Consider the following 12,168-nt stretch of genomic DNA (forward strand, 5'->3'; position numbering starts at 1 on the left):
CATAGTTAGTAATTAATATAAAATCAATTATTATTATAACAAAAAGAAAAAGCATCAATTGGGCTTGATTTGGAGCATGAATCATAAAATGGATAAGAACTCCAAGATGACCCGACCTAGTTAAAAGATGGCAATAGGGTATTGTTAATTTTAAGGTACTTGTACTCGATCTTAACCTTTATATGCAATATTCATATTTTATTCCAATCATTTGGTAATAATCTATTAAATTTTAAATCTATTTGTTTAATTAAAAACAATATGAATATTTATTAAAACAGTTTGATTAAACTCGAATTTAATAGGAAAAAATTTTCTTTATGTGTGTATATTTTATTAATCAAAATTAAATTAATAAATTTAAAATATATTTATACTTAAATAATTTATAAATTTTAATAATTAATTTGTAAATTATAAATAATATATACATTAAAAGTAATATAAATGTAAAAAATTTTAGTTAATAATTTAATTTAGCTAACATGTCTAAGCTAATGATCCGTACCTCCATAAACCTGTTTGTAGCTATCATTCTTACTTATATTATGTTTGGATAAATATTAATAAAGGGAAGGAAAAGAAAAAAAAAATCTTTTAAAGTAAAGAAAAGGATACATGTAACCCTTATTTGGATAATTAAAATTAATAAAAAAAAGGAAAGAAATTCCAACAACCATTGTTTATATAGAGAGTGAAAAAGAAAGTAAATGATTCATTATAATAATTTTTTTCAATTGTAATATTTCATTACTTATGATTTTAGAGTACTCTTGGATCATGATATGTTTAGTATCTTTTTTAGCCTCACAATTACTGTTATATCAATGGTTTTTAATCAAGTGAAACAAGAAGATATTTTACAAACATGCATTAATGAATTTTGAGCTAGTTTGACATCTCATAAACCAAAAAAAAAAAATCTATTTATACATTCATCAAAATCAAATCGCTAAAAAATTATAAAAAAAAAATTTATATTGGAAGATATATATGAAACTCACTTAAAAAAAATATGGCTTTAAAAAAATTACAAAATGATTGTAATCTGCTTAAGTTTTTTTAATTAGATTTTTAGTGTTAATAAAAAGATGGACATAATAATTTTTTTATAAAAAAAATTTTAACTTTCTTTTCACTAACTTTCCCTCCAAATTGAAATATTAAAAAAATTGAGTTTATAAGGAAAACCAAAGGTCATTTGGTTTTCACTTCTTTCTTGTTCTTTAAATTAAATATTTATCCAAACAAGAGAAATGGGTTTTGTTTCCTTTACTTTTCTTTACTTTCCTTTCCTTTCTTTCTTCTCCCATCGATCTAAACACACCTTATACTATGTTTGGATAAATATTAATAAAGTAAAGAAAAGGAAAAGAAAATAAAAAAAAATAAAGTTTTTTAAAAGAAAGGAAATGATACATATAACTCTTGTTTGGATAATTTAAATAAATAAAAGAAAGAAAAAGAAAGGAATTCTAACAACCATTGTTTGAATAAATAATGAAAAAGAGAGGAAATAATTTATTATAATAATTTTTTTTAATTATAACATTTCATTATTGATAATTTTAGAGCACTTATAGATTATGATATATTTGCTAACTTGTCTGATCTCACAATTGCTGTTATATCAATGGTTTTTAATCAAGTGAAACAGAAAAATATTTTACAAATATACATTGATAAATTTTGAGCTAGTCTGACATCTCATAAACTTAAAATATATATCTATTTATATTCAGTCATTCATCAAAATTAAATCATCAAAAAATTATAAAAAAATTTTATATTAGAATATATATATAACTTACTTGAAAAAAAAGATAACTTTAAAAAAATCATAGAATAATTGTGATCTGCTTAAGTTTTTTTATTAAGTTTTTAGTATTAATAAAAAAAGAGACATAATAATCTTTCTATAAAAAAAAATTCAACTTTTTTTTCTTTATTTTTCTTTTAAATTGAAGTATTAAAAAAATTAAATTTATAAAAAAAACCAAAAATTATTTATTTTTATTTTTTTTAATTAAATATTTATCCAAATAAAAAAAAAAAAAAAAAACAAGAGGTTTTGTTTCCTTTATTTTTTTCTTAATTTACTTTCCTTTCCTTTCCTTTCTCTCTCTCTCTCTCTCCTCAATCTAAACATAATGTTAGTATCCAATAACAAGGGATACTCCTTCGATACTCCAACCGTAGCCTTCAAAAACCCGGTCGAGTTAATTTGTCACTTCCAAGAATTAGAAGAAACAAAATATTAGATTATTATTGAAGTGAAAAGAAGAGTTGCAGAAGAGATGAAGCTAACATGGAACAGAAAAACGAACAACAAGAAGCGGTCCTTGGACGCTATAGCAAACTACCCTAACCTTCCCTTTGATCAACATAAACCATCTGCCGACGATACTCAGCTGCAGAATGGAGAACCCGCAGCTTCTCAAAATCAAGAGAAACCCTCTGCTGATGCTTTGGATTCTGACTCTCAACAACTTGCCCAATCTTTCCAAGCCCAAGGCAACAAGCTTGCTGAGGTTTTTCTTTTTCTTTTTCTTTTTCTTTTTCTTTCTTTCTGTGCTGTTTCCAATTAATTGATTTTAGGTGTTGAAAAAGATATAATCTTTGATTGAATTATCAAATGGGTATTCAGTAAAGAGATTATACTGTCCTTACTTATGTAATTTTATGTGTTGATGGTGACGAATTTTACCATTTCATTGACTGATTATGGGAGTTTTGCCCATATTTTCATTGTTATTCTGATTCTGTTTCTTTTGATATGTCCCCCTCCCCCTCCCTCTTTTTAATTTGACTAAATTATAGTGCTACGAGAGGAAGTAACCCAAAATGGATTTAGTTCCAGCCATGAAAAGGAATTGAGGCAATCTAACAGGAAAAAGAAGGGTAAAAAGGGCGAAGAATTGAGTTGAGCTTAGATACTGTTAAATGGTAACTAGGCTTGTAGTTTCCATAAGCATGAAACGGTGGTACTTTTGTTTATCTGTTTATTATTGTATTTTGGCATACTTGATGTAATGTATTCATTCTAATAGCTAATCTATTTTGAAGGATGGGAAATACCGGGAAGCACTTGGGAAGTGGGAGGCAGCTCTTAATTTGATGCCTGAAAATGCAGTTTTGCTTGAACAAAAGGCACAAGTTCTACTTGAAATCGGGGATGCATGGAGTGCATTGAAGGCAGCGACTCGTAAGTTTCAGTTCCTTTTTAACTTATGTGTCTGGATGCAGTTTTTAGATGGTTGTATTTCAATGGCATTATTTAAATGCATCTTTCATTTAAAGCACCTTATTAGACAAATGAGAAGTTCTCAAATCCAATGCGCGATATATTCAGTATGTGTCTACAGTCTACCTTTGAATATGCTATGTGCTTTGGCTTTGTGCTTGTTTGTTTGTTTGTTGAAATATGAATATATAAGTTTAAAATTTTTGTATGCTCATCTGTGGGTTCACTTGGCAGGTGCAACTGAATTGGAACCATCATGGCCTGAGGTATGACAGCATTGTAACCTGAATGCAATGTCAAATATTGAACTTTATTGTTTACCTTTAAAAACATCATATTCCCTTTATAATTCTGTTCCATAAACATGATGCTTATAATTCTCAAAGGATATGGAACTTTTCTAACTGGTAGTCTGTTAATAAATGCAACTATTGAGCTCATTTGCATGGTTTTACATTTGATATTTTGTAGTCTATCATCAAATTAGTGATGCCCACAAAGCTGCAGAATTTAATTAATTTGTAATATTGATCCATAAAAGTGGTTGAGTTTCCACATGGGCAGCTAAGCTTCCTTAGGTTTCCCATGCATGCTACATGTTTGATGGTTACCAAATGCTGAGATATTGTAATTGAATGGCTTCTTCTGTTAATTACTTCATTACATCAAATTTCTAGTCAAAATTCCCTTTTTGCTTTTTAGTTTTTGTTCTATGCCAAAGGGCTCTTTTATTTCTTATGAGATTGGATTTTTTTCAGGCATGGATTACTCTTGGTAGAGCACAATTAAACTTTGGAGAGCCTGATAATGCCATTGAGAGTTTTGATAGAGCATTAGCTATTAAGGTACATTTTCGATACTCGTCATTGCTTAGTGCTTTGCCTGTCCTCTTACTTTGAGGAAGTGTGCTGTGTTGGATCTTTAAGCTGCTGCTTATATTTTTTGTCTATTTTCCTTGGTTAAATTTGTCTACAACCCTGCCTTCTTATCCTGGGTAGAGGGAAATTGTTGGGCAAAGCCAGCAACTGAACTATTATGACAAAATTTTATCTTCTTTGAAATGCCAATCAAAGTATATTATCGATATTGTTTGACAAAATGTTGAGTTTTTGCCACATGCAGCCCCTGTGAAATCTATTTATTCTTGATAGTCATTTCCTTGTTTATCTCTTACCACATTGTACACCCTAGTTAAGAGGGAGTCTGCATGCTTATAAGCCTTTTTAGACTTTATGCTTTATTTTACGTTCAGATTTAATGTGGTCAGGTTTACTAAAGTCTTATCTTTTAGCAGCCTGATTCTGTGGAGGCACAAGATGACAGGAAAACTGCATTGCATCTAATAAAGAGAAGAAAGCAGCTTCATTCATCAGGCTTGAGTACTGATACAAACCGTTATATGGTAGGTGATAGGACTGAGGCCTCCTGATTCTATACGAAGAGCAGTTGTTACTGATAGAAGGAATGATATTTGGAATTGAGAATTCAGTCGGTGGATAAAGGATATAGCACAATGGTGGAGTCCTCAAGTTGGCATGGAACTTAGATGCAACAGCTATTTGACCTAAATTTTTGGATTTGCTTAGAATTTGGCTGCAAGGAAGAATTTTGTGGACAGAATGTCGGACATTTTGGCTTTGTGAAAATTTGTGCGAATGGGGGATGTTTCTGGCTTCTAGTAAACCTTTATTAATTTAAACTATGACACAATGTACAGATAAATTCTCCATAATATTGGGGCATTGTCAGAACATCCCTTTTGTTTGTCAGCTTCAAAGTGTCTTTAAGAAAAAGGAAAGGAAAAAAAAAGAAGAGTTGTGCGTATTTGAAGGCAATCCTGACTCTTGCACGAGTTTCTTTCGGCCTTTGGTGTACTATGATTAATTTGTCTCGAGTACAAGACAGGCTCAACTTCAGCGCTGCTTATATTCTCTCCTCTGATGAATAATCACATCTTATTCATAAGCTCTAAATAGCTATCCCGATGAACAACATCAACATCTCCAGTTTAAAACCAACCACCCTCTAGCACGCATTAAGATTTAGCTGTTGGGTCCTTTAGGTAACCAAGCATTACGGGCTCACCTTTGACAACAATTTCTCCAAGCAATAAACCATCTATTTTTATACTAGTTTCTCTCTCAGGATCCACCATGCACATCCATTTCCATTAACCCAATTGTCCTCACCCGTTGCCTGGCTCTTAACCTGGCGCTCTGTGACACGGCCAATGTATTCCATTGTTCTTTCCATGCACACGACAGAACGAACCCAGCTGTTTCAGTTAACCCATACCAATGACTCACTCTAAAACCTAAGGACTGAGCCCGCAACAGCAGCGTTGCTGACACTGGAGCCCGTGCTGTAAGGAATTGAACCGGTTTTTCCAAATGTTCATTAGTTAGTGAATTTGATACCACCATTTTAAGCACCACTGGCGCACCACAAATGTGGGTAACATTGTGTCTTTCTATTTAGTTATAAATTATGGATGCATCAAATTTTCTTGGGCAAATGTTGGTACCACTTACGGCAGCCATGCCCTACGTCTAACACAATCCATCGGCATGAAACATCGGGAGAGTCCACAGAGAAACAGGATGATGTGGGACCGACTAATCAATCAGAGCGAACTAACGGTATTGATGCATAGCCCCTGTGGCAATGTACAACTCATATTGGAGATGATGTGGTGCCCGATGTGTAGTTTAGTACCATTGGATCCCACTCTCACTCTGGTCGGACCCACTTGAAACCAGGATAACCTTTCGCTAACTTGTTCTAATTCTTGTCAACGAAATTATCAACTATGTATGACGAGGAGGGTTCATCTATTAGCTCAAAAGTCTTGATCCAATCATATAGTAAAAATAAAATTAAAAAATTAATTAATCACACAAAAAATAATAATTTAATATAATTTGATCCAACCTATTTATGTCTATAGATAAAAATAAAGATTCACTAGTTGTAAAAAATTATAAACATACAATAAATCAATCTCACTCAATAATTAATACTTATATATCCTTTTAATCTCATGTAATTCTATAGAGTATTTTCAACCCAAATAAAAATCTATCTATGTGCATTCATGTATCATAGCTATGTAGACCCTCTCAATTTTTTTTAATTCACTCACAAACATACAAATATATATACCCATAAGATGTAAATCTTCAGTGGAGTATTTATCTCATAAAATCTTATAATTCTCTTACATCTTTTTTTCATACCTAACTTTATAAAAACTCCATCTATTTATAAGCATATAAATTTATCTATTAATAATATTTTTTTCTCGTAGAATTTTTCTTTTATAAGTTAAACTTGCTTATTAAAAATCTATTTTCTCTTAGAATTGTTCTTTTATAAGTTTTTTTGTTCATCAAGCAATATCAACCAATCTCAAATAAATCACTTATGGGATTTGAGTCACTATTCTTAATAATTTACACCTTAACTCAAATTTCATCAATAATCAATCCTTATGCTAAACATATTTTGCTCCACTTGCAATGAAAGTGTCACAATCTTCTCTTGTGTATTTTCACGCTTCACACAAACTAATCCTCAAAATATAAATTTAAACTTCTTTCTTGAATCAAGCTTTTCTAGATTTGCCTATTCCCATAGCTGAAACTTTTAGTTCTGATACCACTTATCAAGCCAAAAGTCTTCAATTCAATCACACTAACGGAAGCAAAATCAAATAATTAATTAATCAAACAAGAGATAACAATTTAACGTGGTTAGACCCAACCAACCTACGTCCATAGACGAAAAAAAATTCACTAGTTATAGAGAATTATAAACATACAATAAATTAATCTCACTCAATAATTAATACCTATAGAGCCTCTCAATCTCCTCTAGTTCTATGAAGTATTCTCAATCCAAATAAATACATACACATGTGCACTCATACATCATATTTATATTGATCCTCTCAATCTCTTCTCAATCTCCTTTAATCTACTCGCACCTATGTAAATATTCTCAGTCTCTTCTAATTCATTCACACTTATCTGACTCTCTCAATTTTCTCTAGTTCACTCACAAACAAACAAATATACACACACATAAAATATAAATTTTTAATAATGTTATAAGATATCTATCTCATAAAATTTTATAACTCTCTTATATTTTTTCTCATATCTAATCTTATAAAAATTTTATCCATTTATAAGTATATAAGCTTATTTATTAAGAATTTTTTTCTTTTTAAATTTTTTTTTTACAAGTTAAATTTATCTATAAAAAATTATTTTTTTATAATTTTTTTAAAAACTTTTTATCTATCAAATAATATTTAATTAATTTTAAATAAATTACTTACAAAATTTAAGTTACTATTCCAACATATCATCGTTTACGAGGACGAGTAATGGGACATCAGCATGGACCGGAACAGGGCTATAGCTTCAAGAACGAGAGAAGCAAATTGATAGTCAACCAAGACGAGCTTCGATTCGCTGTGGTAAAGGATTATCGATACAGTGCGCTCATCTAGGCGAATATTGATGGTATTGAGGATGGCCACATGCGTAGGGGCAGCAAAATGAACGTCATACGTGGCGGGGATATTGGGAGCCACGACAGACACCAGTTGGCCTATCGTGAACCCCATGGACCACAGCGACGTTGCCACCTGTAATGATCGACGGTGAGTTTGCAACCATGCATTTGTAAGTCGATTCATTGAACACAATGGAAGGGTAATCCCCGTAAGCTATGGCAGCTCCCTCCAATAACCCTTGTGTTGTAAGTGGGGTTGAATTTGCTGTTGCCCCTTGCCTTGGTTGCTCCATTAATTCTGATTTTGGTTAATAACGGTGTTTAAGTTCTTAAATTTTTGGGAAATAATTTTTTTTTTTGGCCTTATTTGCTTATGTAAGTTTCCTATATCAGAAAGTGTCTTAATTAACTACTCTTTCTTGAATACATTTCAATTAGAGTTAGGACCAAAGAGTTAAGAAAGAAAGCTAATTAATATTGTAACTCAAAAATTTTCAATAGAAAGCAAGAAAATGGGCTGTCGTATAGAAATTGGCAGTTCTATATCCCCATTAGTTTAGGGGATAGGGCAATCTCAAATTTTCGTACAAAAATAAAAAAAAAAAATTCGGTGCCAACTTCGCTTACATAAGTGAAGGTGATAACTTAAATTAATATTTGTTTATTTAATTTGGGAGCAGAGACATCCCGGAAAATCACTAATACACTTGTCCAAGTAATTAAAATAATACTAGAATTAATTGTAATATGATGATTGATAAGGTATTTATAGTAAACATGTCAATTACAACGGACCGAGGAAGCATCCATGTAGATTCATTATTGATATAATCTAGTTATATTATATTTTATTTTATTTTTTATATATAAAAACCAACTCCAAAAATGCATTGCATATATACCTTTCATAATCTTTTAACTTTTTGATCTTTAATTAATGATTTTTTTATTAAATTAAAATATTAACTAATTTTTAATTTCCTTATTAATTAGCATTGGAATCCTAATTAAAGTAAACTTTCCATAGTTGATTATTATTTATTAAATTTAAAAAGCTATCATATATGTGTGTATATAAATATATGTACACATATTTATATTTATAATTTAAATATTTTTTAAAAATAAAAATTAAACAGGGACAGATCAAAAAGACCTAGTAATAGCAACAAGAGATAAAGGTAAACACCACTTATGTATGATTAATTATTAACCCTTATGACCTACATCATATTATGGAGAAGAATGGTTTATTATATTCTCGTTAACTAAATCCAAAGTTAGTAATCATATTACCCAAAATGCTCCTAAAGTACAAACAATATATATCATAGTAATTGGTTTTTGAAAGGCATATAATAATTAGTACTATCATCTTATCTCAAGCAAAAATCCCATTTAATTTACATGGTTAAAAGTGAGATAAGATTAATTTATCTTAACATACTTAATGCTAAATTTCTATATGACATATCATGGATAAGAAAAACGTTCATTGATCTTGCTTAGTGTTCAAGAAATTAAATAAAATAAGAAAATAAATCAACTTCATCTTAGGCAATATCGTCTTGATTTTGTTGAAAAACACACACAAATAATTGGGTTCATGTGCAGCAACATGATTTTGAGGGTAAAAACCAAAAAAAAAAAAAAAAAAATTCCTTAATGAGAATTTATCAAGAATTTATGGGCAAGACTAGCAATTTCACTTTAGAAAAAACTTCATTTAATTTTTTTTCAAATTTTATTTATCCTCTAAAAAAGAGATCTCATATATTTATTACAAGCAATTAATTAGCCAGTTAGGCTTATTAATAAAACTGTTCCAATGTGAATAAATACACTTTTTTTTTTCATATTGACAAAAGTAAAGGATTCAATGTCATTTTTTTTTTTAAACATAAGATAAGCCATGAGAAAAAGAGAAAAAAATCTTGAACCCGAATCTCTATATCTTCTTAAAAGCTCTTTCGTCATTAGGGTAAAGAGCTGAGAACTCAATTTCAATTCTTTAAACAAAAAATATATACATACTAATTATTGAATCATATGTTCGGCTGCAAGCATTTTATTACAAGAACCAAACTTTTTTATCCCAAAAAAGTTTGAGAAAAAAACAAAAAAAAATTTCTTTTGGAGGATATAATATAACCAATGAACCGTTAATTTTTAAACTGAATTAGAAACACAATGCACAATAACATATGTGCATGCATGAAACGCAGAAACAAAAAATTTACCAAGTTGCCAAACCGAGTGCAGCCCGAGTCAACTCAACTCGCAGCCTTTGCAATTCCCCTGAGAATAAACTTCTGTACTTTCCCTGTTGAAGTCTTGGGAAGCTCTTCCTCAAACACCACCGTTTTCGGCACCATATAATGCGGCAACCTATCCCTACAATACTCTATAATCTCTTCCTCACTTGGTTTCTGACTCAACTCATCAATATTCTTCTTCAAACTCACAAACGCACACGGCGTCTCACCCCAAAACTTATCAGGCCGAGCCACCACAGCCGCCTCATTAACCGCTGGATGTGAATACAATACTGACTCAACTTCAGGACTGCTTATGTTTTCTCCACCACTTATAATTATATCCTTTGAACGATCCTTGATTTCCAAATAACCATCAGGGTGAATTACCCCAACATCTCCAGTGTACAACCAGCCATTTTCTCTCATACATTTGGATGTTCCTTCAGGGTCTTTGAGATACCCCAACATGAGACACCCACCTCGTAGAACAACCTCGCCAAGTGTTTTCCCATCACGTTTGACACTTTCTCCTGTCTCGAGATCCAAAACGTCTGCTTCCGTTAAAGCAACAGAATTAACTCCTTGCCTTGACTTTAGCCGGGCTCTTTCTGTTAACGGCAACTTGTTCCATTTCTGTTTCCATGCACATGACACAACGATTCCTCCTGTTTCAGTTAATCCGTAACCATGACCCACCACAAAGCCCATTGACTCGGTCCTGGCTAGCACTGGTGCAGGTGGGGGTGCACCAGCGGTTAGAATTTGGACAGGGTGGTCTAGTGGTTCGAGGTCTGGAGAATTTGATAGCATGTTGAGCACCACAGGCGCACCACACATGTGGGTCACCTTATGTTGTTTAATCAAACGGTAAATCATTGTAGGGTCAAGCTTGCGGAGGCAAATGTTGGTCCCTCCTACGGCAGCCATGCCCCAAGGGTAACTCCACCCATTAGCATGGAAAATGGGTAGAGTCCACAAGTAAACAGGCTGATTCGGAACTGACCAATCAACCAAAGAATTCACTGTGATTATGAAAGCAGCCCTATGGCTTAGGCTCACACCTTTGGGACTAGTTGTTGTGCCTGATGTGTAGTTTAACACCATTGGATCCCACTCACTCTTAGGCCTGACCCACTTGAACTTTGGATCGCCATCTTCCAATATACCCTCGTAATGATCGAGAAAATCAACGGTTGATGATGGGTTTTTGCTTCCCGACTCCTTCTCGTCATCAATGAGGACAAGGACTGGGGGTTTGGTGTTTCTCGGAAACAAAGCGATCGCCTCATGAACAAGCGAACTAGATTGGTGATCGACAAAAACAAGCTTGGATTCACTGTGTTGTAAGAGTACAGACAAAGTCTTAGCATCAAGGCGAGTGTTGATGTTGTTAAGGACAGCCCCGGACATGGGGACAGCAAACTGGAGCTCGTACATAGAAGGAACATTGGGGGCGACAACCGAAACCACTCGGCCTCGTTCGATGCCAAGGGAGGTCAACGACGATGCCATCTGGAGACATCGACGGTGGGTTTGCGACCACGTATATGAAACGTTATTGTAGACGACGGAAGGAGAGTCGCCATAGGCGGTGGCAGCTCTCTCCAGGAAGCCTAGAGTTGTTAGAGGGGCAGAGTTTGCAGGGTTTGACAAAAGGAGTTCCATTGACATGAAAACAAATGGGGTTTTCGTGCCTTTTTTCGTTGAAAATGATAATCTAACTTGTGAAGATCTTTTATAGACAAAAAGAATTACAAAGGTTTCGTGTTAAAATTAAAACATTGGAAGTTATAAGATTTTTAACATTGTTTAAATCAGTTTATAGAATTAAAAGTGAACCCCAGACGACTCCAAATTAAGGATAAGTTTGGTTGAAGTCTGCCCTATCAAATCAAGTCATTCAAGATTCTTTGCCTGTCAATGCCCAGTTAGCCTCCTAATAAAATTTATAATGCATATGATTTTTGTTTTTTTTTTCTTTTTAACAATTTAGGTGTCATTATCTTAAAGGTAGGGTTAAGATGGAGAAAGCAATTAATTGACATAAACCTAATTAATTTTACTATTACCGGAATTTTTTTTTCATATTAAGCTGAGGTCACTGCAAAGCAAATTGAATAAGTACAAAATTCACAAGAGAATATC

At 32.3% G+C, this 12,168-nt stretch overlaps 1 protein-coding gene and 2 pseudogenes across 3 annotated transcripts; 1 reads left to right on the forward strand and 2 right to left on the reverse strand.

Moving 5' to 3' along the window:
- The first annotated feature begins 2,114 nt into the window (after window positions 1-2,114).
- On the forward strand, window positions 2,115-5,079 carry LOC111312243 (Tetratricopeptide repeat (TPR)-like superfamily protein). Of its 2 annotated transcripts, none has more exons than XM_022912322.2 (5): window positions 2,115-2,531; window positions 3,067-3,205; window positions 3,479-3,510; window positions 4,003-4,089; window positions 4,536-5,079. In XM_022912322.2, exons 1-5 carry the CDS (start codon window positions 2,298-2,300, stop codon window positions 4,671-4,673), a joined length of 630 nt encoding a protein of 209 aa, XP_022768057.2. In that variant the 5' UTR covers window positions 2,115-2,297; the 3' UTR covers window positions 4,674-5,079. The 2 variants fall into 2 exon arrangements, with proteins under 2 accessions (XP_022768057.2, XP_022768058.2); XM_022912323.2 differs by having other exon boundaries at window positions 2,117-2,531; window positions 4,539-5,079.
- A 113-nt stretch (window positions 5,080-5,192) lies between these two features.
- Window positions 5,193-8,075, reverse strand: LOC111310759 (2-methylpropanoate--CoA ligase CCL4 pseudogene; annotated as a pseudogene).
- Window positions 8,076-9,720: 1,645 nt separating this feature from the next.
- LOC111312244 (2-methylpropanoate--CoA ligase CCL4 pseudogene) lies at window positions 9,721-12,168 on the reverse strand (annotated as a pseudogene). The gene has a single exon (XR_016343826.1). The product of XR_016343826.1 is annotated as a 2-methylpropanoate--CoA ligase CCL4 pseudogene (transcript).

The sequence above is a fragment of the Durio zibethinus genome, chromosome 1, assembly GCF_047325235.1.
Source record: "Durio zibethinus cultivar Kanyao isolate XHJ-2024 chromosome 1, ASM4732523v1, whole genome shotgun sequence".
Classification (NCBI taxonomy): domain Eukaryota; kingdom Viridiplantae; phylum Streptophyta; class Magnoliopsida; order Malvales; family Malvaceae; genus Durio; species Durio zibethinus.

Bases quoted from the DNA above. Each gene is read 5' to 3' on its own strand.
- LOC111312243 (XM_022912322.2), top strand. From the start codon at position 2,298: ATGAAGCTAACATGGAACAGAAAAACGAACAACAAGAAGCGGTCCTTG. The intron at 2,532-3,066 runs GTTTTTCTTTTT...TCTATTTTGAAG, and splicing joins AAGGCAACAAGCTTGCTGAG to GATGGGAAATACCGGGAAGC. The intron at 3,511-4,002 runs GTATGACAGCAT...GATTTTTTTCAG, and splicing joins TGGAACCATCATGGCCTGAG to GCATGGATTACTCTTGGTAG.